Genomic DNA, 22,314 nt, shown 5'->3' on the forward strand with positions numbered 1-22,314 from the left:
AATATTCTGTAACTGTATGTGTTTCTTTATTTACCAACGAATTTTCCCTTCGAAACGAAAAACAAAACACCCAACAAACACAACAGCTTCTGTTAATTGCAATCTCGCAGGTACTACTTTTTATACAGCTAGTATTGGAATTTTTGTCCTATAAGTACCCGTACCGCTACCCAGACCGCTACAGCGGTCTGGATCAAGCCTTAAGCCTTGCCCGTACCGGAAGGTATGCGGTTGCGGTACGTTTGGAATTTTGGTCATACAAGTACCCGTAGCGCTACAGCATACCTTTCCAGTATGGTGATTTTGGGTTCTTGATTAAGGCGAATGCGAACGTAGCATAAACTTAAAACACGTTTTTTACGAACACAAACAGATCTTGGAAAGATCTGTCACAAATTTGACATATATATAAAACAAAAACAAATCATCTGTATTTTTAGTTTGTAAAGTAAAGTTTTAAAGAACCGCTAAAATTATTTATTATAAAATATTCAATAAAAAATATAATAAAAATACTTAAATACTATGTCTAATTATGGTTTTGAAGAATTTGTTATGCGTGCCAAAAGGTATGTTGAAAATTTCATTCGAACTCCCAACAAAGAAACTCTCAGCATTGCCGAAAATGAACTTCACAAATATGATGGCATTCAAATGCAAATGTTTCAAGTTCGTCTTTTAATGCCTTTAATGTTAAAATTGGACAAATTAAATGGGTAAATCTTATAACATTATACACCTTTTACATAAATGACAAACATTATAACAATTCCTTAGCGAAAATATCGAATTACAAGCCGGCATTATAAGACTCATGAAGACAGTCATATCTCGAACCTATCTAAAAGATGTCAAAGCTATTAAAACCATGTTATTGATTCTTATTAAACAAGTTCGTGATTGTGAAAAAGCTTCAATAAAATCAAATTTATCTGAAGAAATTAAATTGGCCACAATCGAGTGTATTACTGAGATCTTCCAACGTTCAACTTCCGATGTCTTGGAGCAATATTACTCAATAGAATCTGCTCTGTTTATGGGTCAGATTCTTCTGACATGTGTCGAGTTTGTGGCATTGGAGAAATACAGAAAATTGGTGTAAGTTTAATTCGGGTTTGGGAAGGAATCGCTGAAATCTATTCTAATTGTATTTCAGGATTTCATCGATAAACTGTCTAATGGCAGTTTTTTACGTCCACGACCGAGCCGATTCGTGTGATATTGTCCTACGAAACCAAGTAGCCGATACATTGTTTGTATTTGTTCCCAAAGTTATAACACAGCTCTTCAAAACTTCCTTATCCGATGAGAAGTTGGGAGAAACACTGATTTCTGTAAGAATTTTAATACTTTGTAACTTGTTTAATTACACTGTGTGATAAAAATAAGGTTGAAAAATATACGTGGTCGAAGAACTATCACGTTTTGTAGAGCTAGTTGCATTGATTACGAAACATTGTTTAAAAACTCCGTAACACCCCCAAAATCTGGATTTAGGGGCATTTTTTTACCTTCACCCATTGAAAAAATCTAGCTTCGTCAAATTTGTACCTTTAGACATTTTCGATAATGTATAAAACATGTGGTTAGGTTAAACTACATAGAATTTATAAGCAGATACAGTTCAAAAATTCCATTTTTTCGTCATTTACCCATTTCCGAAAGGCAGAATTGTACATTTAATTCTAATTTTTAAATCAATATATCTGCCCTTGATTATGATTTTTGTATGGAATAATCCTAGATTAAAAAATAATCGAGTGTGAACAAACCGGCCCTAAGTCACTTTTTGCATTGGTTAAAGAAAAACTAATATAATAATTTTCTTATAACGATTTAATTGTGTTTCTTTTATAAAATCACTGAAGGAGCAATAAAGACATTTATTTACTGCAATTCCGCGTTCAAATAAACTTTACCCCTTATATAATAATTGTTTTTAGGCTAGATTGATGCCATTTTTAGGAGTGACTTAGGGCCGATTTTTTCACACTCGATTATCTTTTAATCAAGGATTTTTGTATGGAATAATCCTTGATTAAACGATAATCGACTGTGAACAAACCGGTCCTTAGTCCACTTTCATAATTAAGGGCACATACAGCTATGGACAAAGAAATAGCACACTTTTGATTTTTCTTACAAAAATTGGAAATATTTGGGATCTTTTAACTTATATATTAAAATTTTTATATCAGGGCATGCATTAGCTTATGGTTATTCATAAAATTAATAATTATAAATTATTTCATTTCAATTCAATTTTTAATTATGATTTGTAGAGAATACCCTGTTTTCTTGTGGACAAGGAAATAGCAAACATTCCCAAAATCATAAAAATAATCATTTCTAAGCAAAAATTCTTACAATTTCCAATACATTCAATACTACCAAGTTAGTAACTTGTTAGTAGACCACGGTTTTTCAAAGTTCCTTGGCACCTCATTGGTAAACTTTCAACTAAGTCTGGTATCCACTTTGTGGAGTACGGTACCACGCTTCTTTGATTCTGGCCCAAAGATGGTTTGAATTTTCGAATTTTGTTTCCCCAAGCAATTTATGGGGTTAAGATCGTGAATTTGAAATGGCTAAGTTCAAACATCGATTTTTTCGTCCGAAAACCTATCTTGTACAATTTTTGATGCATGTTTGGGTCATTGTCATGTATGAATATCTAATTAACTGGCGAGAAATATGGTTCGTTGGTATTCTAATGTAATATTAAGACAAAAGAATTTATCAATTCTGCCAACCACCTAACCAATGAGTCGTTACCATACCAGGAAAATGCGCCCCAGACCATCAAATCCTATCCTCCTAGTTTCATCGTCTTGAGATAATACTTTGGCTTGTCCATTTAGCATTTAGGGCGATGGAAAAATGTTTTGTCATCGGTTCCAATGCGGTTAACCTTTATTTCATCACTCCAAAAGACTCTCATTCAAAATTGCATGTTTTTATTCAGATGTTTTTTAGCTAATGTTAGTCGATCTTTGATGTGTCTTTCTATATCATTTGATTTTGCTAGCTTACCCGTCTATATAACTCAGTATCATTAAGTATCCTTCTTAAAAGTCTGCTTGACACTTTTTTCACTGAATTCTATATTTAAATCGTGCGAGACGAATTAAAAGGCCCACATTTGCGTTTCTTTGTGATCGCTCTATCCACTCGAATGGCAGTTTATCGGGGAAGAAGTTAAAGCAAAAAAAAAAAAATAAAAAAAAAGTCATTGAATTTTTTGTCCAAACTGTGAATTTTAATACAAAATTGACTCATATAGAAAATTGCCTCAATTGATTCCTTATCGATTTATGATAATTATATGTTTCTATGCCTTCTAGGTTTTAAGAAAGTTGAAATTCAATGGGTGAAGGTAAAAAAACCGTTTTTTGCCCCTTACTCCAGATTTTGGGATGTAACACCAAAACAAATAACGTTTCGTAATCAATACAACTAGCTCTAAAAAACGTGTATTTTTTTGGTGTATATTTTTAGTGTAACACAGTAGGTGCGTCCCACCAAAGAAACTTGTTATTTTGCTCTCTTTGAAAATGACATTGAGCCCTCAGAAATTTTTTCTTGGTGGGTCGCGCCTAGTGTTATTAGTAAGTGACCTTCTTTAAAAAAAATATTATATGTTAAGCAGGCTTAATTTACATTTTTTTTTCTTTTTTAAACGACGTCTTCAGGTCTTGTCGTTTCTTTTAATATGCATCATTTCTATGAGCATCCTTTTCGAATAATGTTTGTCTGTATCTAAAATCTTAACGTTAATGAAATCGGCCAAATAATTTTCTTCTAGGTAATGTAATGCTAAGGCCGTTATTTGCGAACTTTCCGTTCGAATATCCGACTTATGGCCAGCAATTGTGTTTTTTAATTTTTGTTTCGAAGTTCCTATATAAACTGATGAACATTCATCTCCTCCACCAAGACAATTTAATTGGTAAACTATATCTGATTTTTCTTCTTTTTTATTTTTATCTTTTATAGTTTTGTTATTGTTCTTAGCGTATTTGATGATTTGAATGCTATCATAAGTTGATTGGCGAGATATGACACATAGATGGCACTCATTAAGTATCATTGAGTATCATCAGCATTTTGTAAAGAAGGGGATAAATATTCCCGAAAAGTCGTGTAAAAAAGAAAAAAATTGTACCTTAAGTCAGCTTAACATATGATATAAATACTTTGTAACTTCAAACTAATTTCTTTATTTCCCATTAAGACTGCCATCAAGGCACTTGGAAGAATTCTTCTCATAATGTTCGATAAGGGTGATCGTGGTGCATTGCCGAAATACGATCAAAAATCTTTCCTTGACTTGGTTACCAAATCTCTGGAATCACAAACAATTGACGATAATGAGAATTTCATTAAAACTCCCAAACATTCTAAACCAGATCTCGAAGAACAACTTAACAAACTCCAGTCAGAAGGTCGAACCGCAGCATGGTTTGAAGACACAGCTAGCAAATTAAAGATACTCCTGCCAAAATTATCAATCCTACGAGCAAATCAATCGAGAAGGATTCGTTTTGAATATGCAAAACTATGTTGCCAATTGCTAGAAAAGTGCTCTCAGAGACTGGGTGACAATAACATAGAACTACTGGAAACAATTATGGCCATGTCTCAGGATGAAGATCCAGCCATTCAAAAATTATGCTCACAATCTATACAAGCTATTCAACGATCTGATTGCAGTTTCATATTTGATGAATTAGTCGATGTTCTCTTTGATAAACATTTGACTAAATTGCCTCGTGTTATCAATCGCTGTGAAGATGAAGAACAATACTCGGAATTCTTGTTTTTCAAGGGATTCTTCCAAAGTGTTTCCGATCGCAGATTGAAAATATTATTTACATTTTCTAAGAATTTAGAAGAATTTTGTCTTTGTTTGATTTCCGCATTTGAATTGAAAATGCAATCGAGTTTGTTAGTTGAGGAATATGCTCTTCGAGATATTTGCGAAGATGAGCATGTTTTGCATACAAACTCTTGGAGAAAGTTTAAAAACTTGGATTCGACACGTGTTTTTAATGTTTTGTGTGATATATGCAAGTTATTGGGACGCCCAGAGACATGCAATGTTGTCTATGACTATTTAATGGAATTGCTGAGAACTAGCTGTGAAATTGTTAATGAAGTTATATTAATATGTGGGATTCTACTCAGCAGTGAATCAGGAATTAAAAGAGAAGAAACTGTGAAGTCATTTTTAAATGAACTTCTTGATGAAAGTCATTGGCATTTGGCACTGCATCCTGATGAAATGAGTAGACTCAAAGTTAAAAAGGTAACGGTGTATGAAAATTATAAAGGTTATTTGATTTCCTATATTTCTTTTCGTTTTACAGAAATCAGATTGGTATGTTGATCGTACGCCTGGTTTATATGAATCTGCTATTGAGATAAGAGTACAAGATTGTAATTCAGATGATTCTGACGATGAAGGTAAGAATATTGAAAAATTACTTTACTCATGGATATAAATTAAAAATAAATTTTTTCGTTTTAGATAGTAGACTCAATACAGTCAATGTTGCTGATGCACAACTAAATGTGTTGCATACTTGCATCGTTTTAGATGCTCTTGGTAATTTAGCCGTTGCGATGGGACAACGATTTAAACCATTTGTGTTTCAAGCACTCCACAAAGTTCTTCTTAAAGCAGGTAAGTCGAAATGAAATCATGAGTATCAGAAGAATTTAAATTTTTAGAGTTCATCTCACAAACACTACTGCGTTTGCTGATCTTACCGGTGGAACAGAATGTAAGTATTGGTTTCGTGTGGAAAAAAATTTGAGGTTTTAATCAAAACGAACATTACGATGATGGAAAAGTCCGAAAAACTGGGTCTCGCAATTCCGTCCGTCCGTCTGTGCGTCCATCTGTACACATTTCTACAGCCTAAACGGGTGAACGGATTTTCTTTAAATTTGGTACAGATGATTTTTATAGAATTCTAAAAGTTAGTTTTTTTTTCGCTTAGAAGGTGTACCTTCCATATTTTTTAAGTTTAGCAAATTACACGAAAACGGTGCTCTTAAAATCTACAAGTAAGCTAACATAAAAGTGCTTTGAACTGCAAGAGCAAGTACGCACGTTTCCAATAGTGCATTTTATTTATCCAAAGTTTCAGATAAATAATACAAATTATATTTTTATAACCCTCACTTCTAGCAAATGCTTAGCTTAAAACTCAAAACATTTTGTATATATCGCATATCTAATATTTGACATGGGAATGGGAAAGAAAATGATCATGAAAAGTTTCCCTCGACATTTATTGGTATCGGCAATAAATTTTCCATGGCAATTTAGCTGTCATTTCATAGGATTTTTTGTTCCCTGGAAATAAATTCCGAGTGAGATTCACGATCGCATCCAAGTGGTGTTCAAACTAGTGTATCATCGGCAAAGAGTGCTAACTGCCACCTTCTAACTCCACATAAAAATGATTTAAAAAATTGATTAAAAATCCAAAATGCTCAGAAATCTTATCACTTATTCAATTGACTAAATTTATATTGATATTGTTTTTGGCTTACTAAAAAACTTCGAAATCCTTAATTTTTTTAAAATATTTTTATCAGGACTGCATCGTTTTAGATGCAGTGGAAGTTTTAACTCCAAATTTTGTACATATGACTTATAGAATTCTGAAAGTTATTTGTTTTTATATCTCGCTTAGAAAGTGTACCTACCATACAAATTTTCTTGTAGGAACTAATATATAAATAAATGTGCTTTGAGCTGCAAGAGCAAGCACGTGCGATGCAGTCTTGCATTTTATTTTCATTGATAACACCTGAAACTAACCAGTGAATTTTTAATATTATACCTGGGGAGCCAAAAAGTCTGTCCTCGTGAAAGTCTAAAATAAGAAGCGTTTAAATGGGTGTTAAAATTAAACCTGAGCAATTTTTTTTTCTTAAGAATTACTAAAACAGGCGAAAACAATGTTTTGCTTTTAAAAGTTAGAAGTTTTTCAAACCCATTTTGACGTGATTAAGGAAGAAAATCTTACGATTCACGTGAATCGAATAGCAGAATAGGGCTGATAAAATTTTACAATTTACAATAAGAGCTTCTTTTATCATCAAAGCAAGAAACCGCTACCCAGTCGTGCCTTATATTTTTAAATGTCCCGAAAAGGGAGTTAAAATAATGAGAAATAGCGAAGCGTGCCACCCACGAAACTGTTTAAATCCAACTAATATCTATCGTCTACTCAATTTTAATTGCAGGTACACAGTTTATCTTTATATTAAGATTCGGTGAAAACTTTCATTGTTTACAACTTTGTTAATAAATTTTCCGCATCAATATTTTTTAAGCTAAAAAGTTTTTTGTCTGTTTTAAATAAAAAAAACTTTTTTCCGCGTGCGGACATAATTGACCCAATTCTGCTTCCAATAATAAATAATTTAAAAAATATGTAGCCCATTTTTTTCAGAATTAAATGTAAAGCTTCTGAAGCATAAAATACAGATATACGACAGCTTTCTTGGAAATATTTATTAACCTCGAGTATAATATTCGGATATCGTGATGATATGAATCTCCTTTAGAATTAATTTCCAGGGAATATCCAAAGTACATACATATATCTAATTTACTTATATTTTCGTTATACAAAACTGAAATGACTTAATCCAATGTATGTCGCTTTATTCTTTTTTTTACACGGAACTAATACTTGGCTTTTATAAAGCACTTCACATTGTAAAATTAATATAATTTTATATCTCAATTTTCTTAGGAAGCAGCAACTACAATGTGTACCTTTGTGGCAGCTACTCCCTCTCAGCAATGCGTAAAGCTTTGGGTTATCATGAAGTCTACGAACTACTTGAAGAATATACAGACTACATTTCCTATCACATGAGGACCTTATTAAAAAGAGTAAATACTTTTTAATGATTTTGTATAAAAACCACAATTTTAATTCATTTTATGTAGCCTTCAGAAAGTCAGTCAGCCTGTGACATTCTGTCCGTTGTATTTCGGTATAGTTCACTCAACACTGTTGCCTACATCGAATCAATATTCGCCGTTATTCAAGAAGAATGTTCGAAAGCTCATCAAAGTGACAATGTTACGTCGTATTTGAAAGTGTTTCACGTCTTCTTTGCTAATGTCCCCAAATGGACAACTCATGTTGATCAAATAGGAAAAATACCAGATGATGAGGTTATCGAAATGGAAGTCGAAGATTCTGATCCATACACAAAATGGATGAATATTCTCAAAAACTTCAAAAATGAATCAATGAAAATGGAGGATCTCCCAGAGATTGGTGAAAGCGAATCGATGGAACAAGATGACCCAAGTGAGAATCCCCAAGGAGAAGAAGAAGAGCCCAAAACCGAACTACCTCGTTATATTAAACTAACAAATGAAATCATTGGACAAATTATAAAATTTATTTCTTCACAAAATAAAATGCAACAAATTGTTGCATTAGAGTGCCTCATTAGCGGATTGCCACTACTCAAAGACTATGAAAATGAACTTCTTCCTTTAGTGCACCAAATATGGCAACCATTCGTAGAGCGTGTAAAGGATAAAGATCCAATAGTATTAAATCGATGTTTTTCATTACTTGAAGTGCTAGCAGTCTATGCAAAAGATTTTCTTCTTCGAAGAACTCTAAAGTAAGTTGTAATTGTAACGAAATTGAGAGAAAAAATAAACTAAAAATAAACTTGTATCTTTTTATAGGGAAGTCCTGCCATTCCTCGTGGGATTTCTAACGAGCTCGGCGGCAAGAAGCAAAGTCGAACAAAGTTTAGCGTAAGAATGACCATTCTCTCCTCCCACATAAAAATACAAAATAAATATCTTTCATATGAATTTCTATTTTTTGCAGTCAAACACAAGAATTCAAACTTCAATCAAAACTGTTGAAAGAATTTCCCACATTGATTGTTAACATGGACATTGGAGGAAAACATTTCAATAGTATTTCTCAAGCTGTTGCTTTGTACCTGTCTAAGAAACAACCATTGACTTTACAAACGCTTGCAATGGAGTATTTCAAAGAATTGAGAACGTATAATGGACCTTTTGTGTATATAGTTGTTTTGAAAAATGAACATATTTTAGAATTTAAGGAAAATGTAAAGCATGTTTTGGATTCTTTTAAGGTCAGATAAAATTGAATACAAAAGAAATAAAATAAGTTTGTTTATGATTGATGTATTGTGTTTGTAAGAATTTCGAAAAACGATGTGGGATGAAGTTTTTCTTTAGAATTGGATATAAAAACAAACTCGAAGAATTTGTTTCTTTATTTCTATATTTGACTTTTTATAGTCATTACATAAGCGAGTATTTGTTAAGTGGTTGGCATGATCGTCAATGTTCTAGCAAATGTTAGTTAAGCGAAGATGTCCGACTTCTCAGGATGAAGTGGTTAAGCTAAGGATTTTAAATAAAAGAAATGAAAGTTAAGTCAGAAAAACGTTAATAGGCATCTCTTTTCACCGGTCTTTAATGGGAAATTAAAAATTTTCAATGATGCATTTCAATGATACCAAGTAATGATTTGTTGTGACCTTTGTATAGTTAAAGAGAAATAAAACTTTTTGTGGGCTCTAAAGCCCCCGGCTATATGAAAGATCTTAAATAATTTGAATATTTTGTTCATCCTTTAAATTTTCCAAGTACCTATACGTTTTCGTATATAGAGTTTTAAAGCTTCTAAAGGTAGAATTTTAACGCATTCACAATATATGTATGTATAACCCGCTTCAGTTTGGCTTTACTTTAGAAGTAAAGGTTTTATAGGTTTATGTGTAGTGCAAGCTGAACTTCTATTCCTCCTTCTAGGTACGCGCATGCACGATGACCGCAAACATGATATGAAAGTAAAAAAAAAAAACATTAAAATCTGTTTATTTTTCTTTAAGAATTGAACAGATGAAGGGTCCCTGCTTTTATAAAACAAATTAAAGCCTTGCTGAAAAAATTAATAAATTGTGTGCTTTACTAAAAGCAGAACAAAATTAAAAAATGCGTTTTTCTCGAAATGAGTGGGAATGGACCCTTCAGATGTTTGGCTTTGAAGAGTAAATAAAATGCACCACTGGGTATTGGGTATCACTAACATGTTCTTAAAACGAAAGTAACAAACTTACATACAGATGTAAATAAGCAACAAGGTAAGAAAAAGAAAAAAACTTCTCAAGTTCAAAACCGTTGGGGCCGTTTCTTAAAAAGTTATTTTTTGAAACAAAGATTGGTATGGTATTTTGTAGCAATTATTATTAATCAATTTCTAAAACTAAAATTTTAAAATATTTTAATGTCTCGTTTTAGAAAAATTGAATTTAAAAAAAAAAAAAAATTGAAGTACAAAAACAATTATTTTTTTTAAACACCCCTATTACGATTGTCAACTATCAATTGTTTGATGATGAATACTGAAATTTGGTGTTTTAAAATCTTATTTTGGGGAAAACTGCACCGAAAAAAAATTAATATCAATCTAACATTTTTTAAATATCAGCAAAAAATGCTCTATAAAATGTGTTTTATGATAATTAAAATATTAAAACAATATTTTTATTATCAGGATGATATTTAAATATCACATTTTTGAATTTTTTTTTGATATTTTATTATCAATTTATCATATCAATTTCTCATTCCAAATTATTGAAAATTATTAAATAAAAAACTCTTAAATTGTACAAATGTGTAAAATGTATGATTTACTGAGAAAATTTGATCGGCAATAAGACTTTACATTACATAGTTTGGGAGAAAATAAAAAAACAATTATATCACGTTAAATAGAGAAAATAATATCACCATTATTATACAAAGAATATTCACTTTAAGTAATGTTTTGAAAAAAGAAAGAAAATACTTAAAATAATAAAAATAATAAAAAAGAAAAAGAAAAAATTATCATTATAATAAACTGAAACGTGTAAAATCTAGTCAACATTGATATTTTAATTGTCAAAGTGAAATTTTCATTATCCACCTCAAATTAAAAAACGTCAAAATGATATGATAATCATATCAAAATTGATATTTTAATTGTTGGACGACTTTTGTTACTGAAAAATGTTAATGTGATAGCTGTTATTATCAAAATTTTTTTTGGTGTTGTCATTTTTTAAAATTTTTTGTTTTAAAATTTTTTGCAAATTAGATAATAAGAGATCGAAATTTATTTTTGATCAACTATCAATTGATAGTTGACAATCGTAATTGGGGTGTTTGCTTTTGATTCCTATTTCGTCGTTAGAGTCAGATTCAGAAATCGAAATACACGGTTGTTTTGGAGGTACCGCTAGTAACAATTTTATAAAATATCAAAAGATATATAGTACATCTGCATTTGTTTTTTTATCAAAATTGGATTGTTTTATGTTAATTAGCCGTTAAACAATAACAATATTAAAAATCCATTCATCCGTTTATGGTAAGACAGAGTTTGTTTGTTTGTTTAGATGGATGACGGAGGCACAGAGACACAATCCGATACGGACGACATGATGAACAAATTATACCGAAAGTAATTTTTCCTATCGTGAATCTCCCACGAATTTTAATATCTTTATTATTATATATATTTAATCTAAATATGATGGTGTTTCTGAAATGAAATGATTATGAATTGATATTTATACCTATTAAAAGAATTTAAAAAATCAAGTTCGCTGCTCAGCTCTTTTGTTTAAACGAAAGAAATTGTGTATTTTCATAAAAAAAGTGCATATTTATCTATTTTCAAGGTTTAATGATATATTTGAACGTAGAACATGCTTCAACTTCTTTTTTTATCACCCAATGCTGTATATAATTGCGATGTATATCGAGGGGACCATAACTCTCCCGCCTTTCGAGTTAACCGAGTGGGTATACCACAGAAATGAAGAAATGTATGAAAATAATTTCATAGTTTTATTAATAATGACACGGTGACTTAGAAATGGCGAAACAGCAAATACATTACCATTGTTTTAAATTATTGTTTAAAAAAATATTACTTTGGACATTTTAGTTTTACGTTTTCCCATAATTCAAGAACTTGCTACTTTTTTGTTCACCTAAGTTATCACAATCACTTCAAATACTCTTCATGGAATTCGAAGAAGGTAAATATTTCAAAAAATGTTGTGTATAAAGTATCTACTAACTACTACCAACAGTTAACTTAAAAAACACTATTTTTCAGGAGAAGTAAAATAAGAAAATCACTAAACTAAATAACAACTTCTGTTCTCTAGCGGTGAGTCTTGCAGGTAGAGGCAAGCCATTTGGTATGACTCTTTTTTAGTTGTGATACTATCCATCTCAACGTACGATATGATTTTATTTCTTTTTTTTTGTGCAATACCCATCACCATGTTCAATTTTGGTAGGCATGTGCTTTTTTTTAACGATGAAAATGAATTTCTATCATCAAAACAAATTTTGTAATTGCTTTCATCAAATCATGACCAATGTAACCGATTACATTTGCAATATACATATTACAAGTGCTAATTTGCGTATTTAATTTACGCTACATAAGTTAAATAGAAAAATAATCAAAACGTAAACTAAGTATATTATACTATCGCCCCACTAATATTTATATGTATCATTATAGGATAGTAAAGTATAGAGTAAATCCTAATAAACGATGTAAAATGCAATTCTCCTAATCCTACTCGATGTAGTAGCATAATTTCATTACGCATATCTAGTTTATTCATAAACTACTTGCGCGTTCACATTGTGTTTGTCCGACAACATAATCTCAAATTAAATCGCTGCACATATACTCTTGGGACTAGACAACATGATGGTCAAATAACTTACCAAATTTACAAATCCAATTTTCGGCTTGATGATTTTCCCTCCGAAAAGCGCACATCAAATGATATTTATATGTTGCACATTGTACTATGTACAATACATAGAGTAGTCGCTGCCAATTGCAATATACATCTGACAGTCACAGAGAGTGCTTTGTAATATTGTATGTTGCAAACATTTTAATACCTATTTAATGCAGATTCGGTGGCGGCGGACAAATCCATTTGAAATTAACGCTATTCGCGTGTTAGCCTTAATTAACTGTGTGCGTCAGTATTTTTAGAGTGTTTTTACTCGTTTAGAGTATATTATGAAGCTGGAACTACCTACTTCTTGTTGTTAAATTTGCATTTTCAGCCTTTCATTTGCATATATGGGAGTAAAACAGCTGAAGTTTTAGAAAATAACATTAAAATTTAGAAGGCAGTTATTATGTGTAGTAGTTTTGTATTCTACAAGCTTTTTAAGGGCGATTTATTGACTCTTTTCACAAATAGCTAATAACACAAATGTCAGGGATGCAAAACAATCTATCAGATGATATCTTTCATGTAGGAACAGAGATTAAATATTGATTTGGAAGTTAAATATCTGCAACAAAGCAGGAGGTTACTAGCCCAGTAAACTGCTCTCAAAGATTGAGAATCCTAATTGTGACTTCCTGTGAGTTTTGAACGAACACAAATTATTTGGGTAATTGCAACCATTTAACCATATAACTTAAATACAAAAAAAAAGAAATGTGATCAGAGTTCAACAATTTATCAAACAAAATCAATTAATAAACTTTACGGATTACACGGTGTATACGTACTTTTTTAACCATGGAACAAAACATGATTTTTTTTCCATGGAAATACCTCTTGCTGTCTTATTATAAATTGAAAAGGATGTGAATTAATTTAAAATTTTAAAAGCAATGTCAATGCTTAATAAAGGATGAATATCATAACATTTTCTTTTTTATATCAGACGTTATACACATCATCCGCACATCCCTTTTTTATTTGGGTGTATAAACTTTTTTAATTAATTATAAAATTATAGATATCATTTTCTTCGTTTCAGCGAAAAAAATTATCTGCGACTGATGTAAACTTTAAATTTGAAAAAAAAAAAACTTTCAGAGCAAAAAATATTCGAAAAGTTCATTTTTTTTTTTTTTTGTTGAGGGGATGGTTATGAAGAAAACATAAAATGGGGTGTCCTTGGTATTTTATATAAAAGAAAACTCAACTAGAGAGTGGACCCTTTGGACCTGTGTTCCAGAGAGGTTCACTCGTCACTTGCCAGAATATAATAAAAGAAAATTAATTTGAAAACTTTGTTTTTTGTCAAGAGTATATAGTTTTGGCATAGGAAAATCCATCATCCATATAATTTTTGTAGTGATATCGATACGGTTCTTGGTAGAAAATTTAACAATTTTTTTTTTGTTGTTTTGCCTTTTAATAGAGACAGGACAAAATCTGTTCTGTAGTGGAACTTAAAGTTAAAAAAAAAATTAAATAAAAGTATAGTTGGAAAAGGTAGAAAGTTGAAAACTAATCAACTCTGTTAGAGAGTCAGGATTGAATTTTTCGAGCAAAAGACTATTCTTTGATTAAATTCTTTAATTAAAATGGATTGCAAATATTAAAAAGGACAACCTTTATTTTAATATCATCAATGGATACAAAAAAGCTTAGAAAACGTTAACTTAAAATTTAGGACGAAAAATTGAATTGATTACTCGTTTTAACGAATTTCTCTCCATTATTACATAAAAGTTTATTTATAACGATCCTTTACGAGGCTTGGTCTAGCCAAAACAATTGGTTTTTCACATGTGTGTTTTTTATTGAAGAATTTGGCTCAAAAATATAAATATATTTCTAAAGAAAATATGTTTGATACTAAATAATTTAATTTTTATTTAAAAAAAAACTTAATTTCATTTATTTAAATTTGATGATGTTTGCGACGCGTTTCGGAATGTCATTCCATCATCGCACAGTGGGACGACTCATGGTAATAATTAAAAAATAAAACTATTTTAGCGGTACCTACTTGAAATTAATTGGTAACTGATCCCAAATATATGAAAGCTCAAAATGCATTAAAATTTTTGCATTTATTTATTAGTCCATAAGTTTTAAACACGTGAACATAGCCTTTTTTCGTTTTTTTTTTTTTTATAAAGACTTTTAAGGTGTTTTTGTTTCAGCTAATTGTTGTGCAAATATATTTCTCCTGTGAAAATTAGATTAATAATTGAGTATATTAATAGTCAAGGTATTTTAAGTAAAATAGTTTTTTCGTGTGTCTTTTTTTTTTAATGGTGATTTTAAATGTGTTAGTGCGATATGAGAAAAAAAAATATTTCCAAATTTTAAATCGAGTTTTCAAAATATGGTCAAATATGGTTGTTGGGTTTTTTTTAGTTTTATAATAAGCAATGTGTCTTTAAACCGAATCAAGAGAAAAATCTTGCGCAAGTTTGCGCCATTTTAAGTAAATTGACATTTTTAGGTTCAACTGCGTACATAAAAAATGGTGACTTATTCACAATATGGCTCGATTGTGGAAACTTCAAACTTTTTCAACAAAATTAAGCAGTTAATTAGATTGGAAGAGCTTAATGCGAAAATGCGAAATTTATAGAAATTTGGAGGATTTTCGTGTCAGTTTGACGCAAAAATGGCAGCATTGCCATAGAAAGAACGAGAGCTTTATGGAGGGTAACCAACGATGGTTTCACTTTTATTTTTTTGGCAAGTTCGTAGACCAGAACAAAAGCTTCTGTTTGATGAAAAAAAAAATATTCTAGAGAGCTTCAGGCAAAAAATGGGACCTCTGGTGGACATACCAAAACCTGGTTATGGCACAATACCAGTACGTTCTTTTTCGAATCCAAAGTTGAGTTCCAAAATAACCCGTATATATAACAATCTCTTCTTTAAATTTGCATTAATTTTGACAACACTCGCTGCTGGTCGAGAAATAAATACGGAAAGTGTCCATTGGACACGTTTGAAGAACTAATTCTTGGAACAAAAGATCTTTATCTTTCGAAGTACACCTGGTACTGTATGCCTAGCAGTGTATATAAACTTTTACTCCATGCAAAAAACAGAATAAGGTTTTTTGATTTACCTATACATAGGCGTTCTTTCGATAGAAGGGTTGTTGGAAGCAAGGTAAAAAAAATATGGAAAGCTAGTTTCGATCATACACAAAAGAGTTCGATGTTGAATTCAATTACCGACTTGATTAATCATTTGCTTATTACGTCAGATCCTTAAATTTAAAGCATCAGATCTAATGCTGAATTTCAATCCTCAAAAAGTGACCCAAATATAAATTTTACTTGGTTAACAATAGTTAAATTGCAGAATTACTCATTGAGTTAGATCTTAGTAATATGCATAATTCTTCCGAAAGTGATGGTGATTACTTTATGTATAGAAGTATAAATTTGTTTAACTATTTATTTAGCTATTGAAAAATGTAATCTAGATAGCAAAACAAGTTCGCTGCTCAGCTCTTTTAAAAAAAATATCCTAGATTTCTATGTTTTAGTGTATCAATTTCTTTGTTTTTAGGTTGCAATCATAGATATAAGTGCTAAAATACTATTTCAAGCATATTTGGCTGAATTTCTTATTTTATTCCGAAGATATTAATTTTGCCGTTTTTCCCATACACTCGTTCCACTGTGCATCGGGCGGAATACTTTTCATATTGGCTTGATGCTGTTTGCAAAATCGAGCCGAATTCGTCTGCTTTTTTGTTGTTGTACTAAAATTATCGATCCGTTGACATAAATGAAGAGTTTAAATCCTTATAAATATCCTGTACTTGTAAGAAAAATACAGATAAATATCTTTTTACATTCAGAAGGATGAAATTCACATCCTAATAAAGTATAATCCAATCTTTCAAAATTTGCTTTATTAGTGAATATAAAAGTATTTACCTACATATATATCAAGCATTGCAAAGACAAGATACACTTCAAAAAGTCTTTTGCAACAAAAACAAACCACATTTCAATAAGTGCCACAAATCTTTGTGTTCACAGAGAAGGGTTCTTAATTTTCATATGAAAATCCTATTCCTCTGACCAAATACAATACTTTGGCTCTTCTTCTATGAATGGTAATGACGTACATAAAAGAATCAATGCATGAGAGACTCACTTCGCCTTAACCGCAAAGGTGACAAATCAACCAGCAGTAAATATCGGTCTGATGGGGATGCAACTTATGTCAGTTTTGTGTAAATGAAATGCCACAAATCTCAAGCGACAAACGATGCAGAATTTGACACATGAAGTCAAAATCGTTCGTTGGCTGGGCATCCACTAACTTTGTGTTGTGTGTCTCGATGGAAATCTTCCTCTTGGACAAAGTTTCTCTTTGGTCGCCATCACCGCAATAGTATTCTATAGATACACCTTCATATAGTAGAAGCAAACTTACCTTTATTGTCATTATTTTCTGTAGAGATGATTCTGTGCCCATCTCACAAACTTATGTTAAGGTTAGGTTCTAGAGTGTGCTATTTGTTTGCAGGGGAAACAAAGGGACACACAGTCATGAGGTTTATTTGTATCTGCAGATAGTTTTGGGTGAACAGCAGTCCGTCCTTTGTTTTTATGTAGGGGCTAGATCTATGTATTTGTGTATATATCCAGTTCGGGTTGAGTTGCTTATGAATGAAGTGGAAACCCATCCACCCATAGAACCCTACTCTACTGGATTGTAAAATCAGAATTTGTTGTCTTTCTTTGGAAACGAAGTTAGTGGCAAAGTATCCTGTCTTTGTTTACAATTCTTGTGAGTTGAAAATAACACCAAAAGATTAAACAAGATATTGGTTTTCACATATGCAAAATATTTGAGGTTAAAAAATTGATCAAAGAAGTCAATATATTTTGTGGAGAAGGATTATACACAAAGTATTAAAAGTTTATGTAGACCAAATGCAGACAATTTAGAGACAAATTTCGAAGTACTGATTGATATCCTCCACTTGCTTAGTGAAATAAATTCCAATAAAATAGATATAACTGTGATTGTAAGTAAATGCATAAGCCACAAGTTGGAATCCTAACCCACTTTATAGGAACTTGATTCAAGACAGGTTAGTGTATAAGATTGGAAGCAGTAGATTTTAGACAAAAACAAATTGCTACAAACTTGTACATTCTGTCCTTTAAAGTTTTCTTGTACCCCTTACCGTTTAGAAAATACAGCACTTCAACTTTGATTTGTAGGTACCCCCAAAAATTAACTATGTAATTTTGTTTAAATTATAAATGAAAATTTGAAGTGCTATACCTAATTTCTCAACGGTCGGTGAGTTTAACTCATATTAATTGTTTCTTACGCACAAAAACCAAAGTTTTGTTTAAGGTACGTAAATTGCGTAGAAACCCTGTCTGATAGGTTTTTTATATAATTATTTTAACCAACTCCATAGGTAATTATTGCTCAGACTCCCAAAAATTTTGTTATAATCGAAATGAAATATCATGACGGAAGAAACAACTTAAAATAAGTTCTAAAAATAATGCTACACCATTTCATTTGCTCAGGAGCATCCTCTTTAGCTTTTTGACGTCAAAAATCATTTGCACGGCCATTTCTTGACGAAAAGTATTGAAATTTAGTACACTGAAAGGTACGAAACGGCTGCCAATTATTTGTATTCCAAATGATGCCTCCAAAATACCAGACAGAACAATAAATACAGGTACCTAAGTAGCCTTCTGAAAATGAGACCCCATTTTTGATTGTTCTAAGTCCCATCATAAACTTAAACTTAAACATATTTTGTTCTAAGTCCACTTTTTATTTAAGGAAAGTACGTAGGTACTTGTTCTATGTCCAATCTTGGGTTTTTAGTTTTAAAAAATATGTAAAAATAGTATGCACCTACAAATGAGGTAAACTTGTATGGTTTATTCAAGAGAAGAGAACAAACTTTATAAAAAACATAACTTGAATGGCGAACGAGCAGAAAAATGTCGCTTTACACCAATTTGAAACTTAAAAATCGTCCCCTGATGTAAAATTTGCTTTTTGTGACTGAGAACAATTTTGCTTTTGACGAAAGATATGTTATGTATACCTACATTACTATGTTAGAAATTAAGTCAGTCGATATTAAAAAGGTGTTCGATTTTGTTCGATATTTTGTGAACTTTTATTATGGAACTACTTGGATTTTTTTTAATAAGCTACAATTTTGACAACATTCTTAACTTCTTAGAAGTTTTTTAAAGCCATACTTCCTTGCGTATTGAAATATATAACCCACACATTTAACACAATCCTCATACCATTACCTCTATCTCTGCTTGAAAACAAGCTAAAATCATACCTTTTCTTAAAAATCGTGATTGTGCTGTGAGGAATACGAGCTCGTAGTTCCTTATGTCAATGGTATGCGAACATATGACCATATCTCACATTTTCCAAAATCCATGTGTGGTATTTCTGAACAACTTTATTTAGACTTCGACATTAGACATTGATGCTTCTATACAATTTTATGCAATTTTGTCAACCGAAATATTTATAAACGGTATAAAAAGATTACCAAAATGCAAGCGGATTCTGTATTAAATCAAGCGGATTTCTTCATAATTTTTTAATACAAAAACTGCCAGCCACTGGGGATCGATCCTACAATTCTTTGGCGACTAGGTGATTATGCTTTATCATCAGGTTTTTTTGCTGTTGAAAAACGGTATGATAAACTGCAACTAGTCTCATAAGAATTATAAAAACTTTTGAAGTTGTTTCAACTACAAAATATTTAGACCATTTTCACATTTATTTTAAATGATTTCATTTTTTTAAGAAAATTTTTTAATGTGCACATTGCACATAGAATTAAGACGGAATTATTTCATTTGAAGACGATTTTTTTAAGATGAAAATTCTTTTTAAAATGAATTGAAATTCATTTTAAATTTAATAAAATTTAAGCGGATTCCACTTATTTCAAGCGGATAAGAGGAAATTGTTTCTTTTGAGGAAATAATTTTATTTTTTTATTGTTGGATAGTACTTGCAAAATCGATTTGACTTTATTTCTTTGTAATTTATTTAATTTTCAAGCTGATAAATCGCGCGAAAAAGTAATCAAAATTAAAAAAGGCCATATATGTTTGATACCTGGGGACCTGAGGTATACTAAAAATTCTTGGATACTTTCAGATTATTTTTTGACAGAAAATGGTTCCGGTTCGTTTCTTTAAACTAAAATAAAACAATTGACTTACAAAATATAAAAACACAAAAATATGTAGGTACATATTGTACATAGATGCTCGAGATGGATTTTGGACACAATCGCTCAGTATTCTGAAAAAGCCTCTCGGAGACTTCTTAAAATCTGTTTGTGGTTTAAAACACACAAAATTAATACACCTTTTATTGGCTCTTATATGAACACCTGTTTGCATATTCAAAGACTTTTTTATATTTTTCTAGTATGTCATTCAACTTTCCTGCTCTAAATGTTGTTAAAAAACAAGCAATGCACATCCGTCGCTGAATCAAAATTAAATCTCTTTTTTCTCCGGTAGCGAAAAAAAGCTATCTTGTTCTCTAGTACCTATCTAGTACTGGTAAGAAAAATAAAAACTTTTCCAATATGCTATCTGTATATTTCACTGACTTTTTGTATCAGTTGTGATATGTCAAGGAAAAGAGATGCTTGTATTTTAAAACTTTGAGTTCTTCTTCTTTTTTTCCAACCAACCAAAAGTAAAAAAAAAAAAAAATAGAAAACAAATAAAAATAAGTGCACCTTGACAACCATATATACCCCCATTTCCATCCGTTTGTGAGATTTCTTTTCATTCTATTGGCTTTGGCTTCTCTAACTTTTTCGCTACCTTTGTCTATTGTGTATATTTATGTACTTTCTATATAGGTTTTCTATATATAGGTATAGAACATTGGAACCTACTTTTAAAATAAAAAAGTATAACAACAACAACCAACAAAAAAAAAAAGAAATATTTAATTGTGGTTGCAGTTGTGTAAACAAATGTTTACAATGAAATTCAATTACCCTTGTATGTGGCAGGTACCTACTTTTTTGTTGTTTTCGTCCTTGTTTCATTGTTATAAATTCAAATTAATGGAACTCAGAGATGAGTTTAGAATTGGTTATTCCAATAAAGTTTGAAATTGTTTGCTAAGTGTGTTTGGTTGTTATTGTTTTTTTTACCTCGATTTGGATTTTTTATTTATATTTTTTTTTATATGAAACAAAAAAAAAAAACTCTATAAAAGGAATTCATTTGATCATCTTTTTACTCTGGTTGTGCCTTTATATATTGTTGTTATGGTGTTTTTGGGAGAAGTAAAACTTTTTAAATCAATTTCTGGTAAAACAGGTTGAGTATAGAGTTGAAATAAGATATTTTTGAAAATGTTTTTAGGTTTCAGGGTTATGTAAATGCAAATCAAATTTGCCAATATGTTAGATGTTAGGAATTTAGTTAATTTGCTTGCAACATCCTTATAAATAAAATTCATGCAACAAGAGGTTGTATGGCAATCATAAATTAAGGAGTAAAATTAATTAACATTTAAGGTTCGTTCATGTATTTAGATAGTTAATTATAAAGTCTAAGAGCGATAACGAAACTCACTCGATATTACAGAAGCTGACAAAAAATATAATATAGTAAAGTCGTCGAAGTATTTCAGTTTTTTTTTTTACAAAACAAAATGCAAACAGGTAAAGTCGTCGAAGTATTTCAGTTTTTTTTGCAAACCAAAATGCAAAGAGGTTTATTAAAGCCTCCTTTTTCAAAGTCGAAGTAAAGTTTTTCGAGAGTCATTTGACCAATTTTTATTAGATGTTTCACAAGTTTCAAAAAAAAATTATTGGCGAAAGTAGTGTAAGTGTGGAGAAAGCTATTGAATTGGTTTTTGCGGCAAGTGTGTAGAGTGTAAGATTTGTTATAAATTCAGATCTGATAATGTAAAAGAAGCCATGATTAGTCATGAGACTCCTGACATAAATTAAGAATGGATTTTATGGAGGTCTTAGGCAAAAACTATTTGGTTGTAGTTTATTATTATTTAAAATATTAAGAGACTTTAATTTTACAGTTTTAAAATAAAGACATCTCAATCAGTAATATAATGTTATTTTGCCTATTTTTGCCAGACAATTCAAAATCATAAAATTCACTTTCACAAAAATTCACATTCTGAATATAAGAACTGATCCTCTGTCATTATCACTAAGCCTGAATACCTAAATTTTGGCGATGCGACAAAAAGACGATAAGATATTCGCTTTTTAATTTAACCATATCGGATCTATTTTTGGCAAGTCTCCAAAACATAACCGCTTAAACAGCTTATATTTTGAGTTCGATTGCGATCTTCCGTCAAAATTGAGATAGTTAAATGATAGAGCATCAGTTTCTTTGGTATTTATAATGTGAAATAGGGTGA

At 30.8% G+C, this 22,314-nt stretch overlaps 1 protein-coding gene across 1 annotated transcript; it reads left to right on the forward strand.

The window, feature by feature from the left end:
• Positions 1–429: 429 nt before the first annotated feature.
• On the forward strand, positions 430–9,216 carry LOC129915469 (TELO2-interacting protein 1 homolog). Its single transcript, XM_055995020.1, has 10 exons — positions 430–716; positions 778–1,098; positions 1,157–1,334; positions 4,235–5,308; positions 5,370–5,466; positions 5,531–5,686; positions 7,779–7,921; positions 7,979–8,673; positions 8,741–8,812; positions 8,889–9,216. The coding sequence occupies exons 1-10, from the start codon at positions 526–528 to the stop codon at positions 9,172–9,174; spliced, it is 3,213 nt and encodes a 1,070-aa protein (XP_055850995.1). The 5' UTR covers positions 430–525; the 3' UTR covers positions 9,175–9,216.
• The last annotated feature ends 13,098 nt before the right edge of the window (positions 9,217–22,314 follow it).

The sequence above is a fragment of the Episyrphus balteatus genome, chromosome 3 (genome assembly GCF_945859705.1).
Source record: "Episyrphus balteatus chromosome 3, idEpiBalt1.1, whole genome shotgun sequence".
NCBI classification, from domain to species: domain Eukaryota; kingdom Metazoa; phylum Arthropoda; class Insecta; order Diptera; family Syrphidae; genus Episyrphus; species Episyrphus balteatus.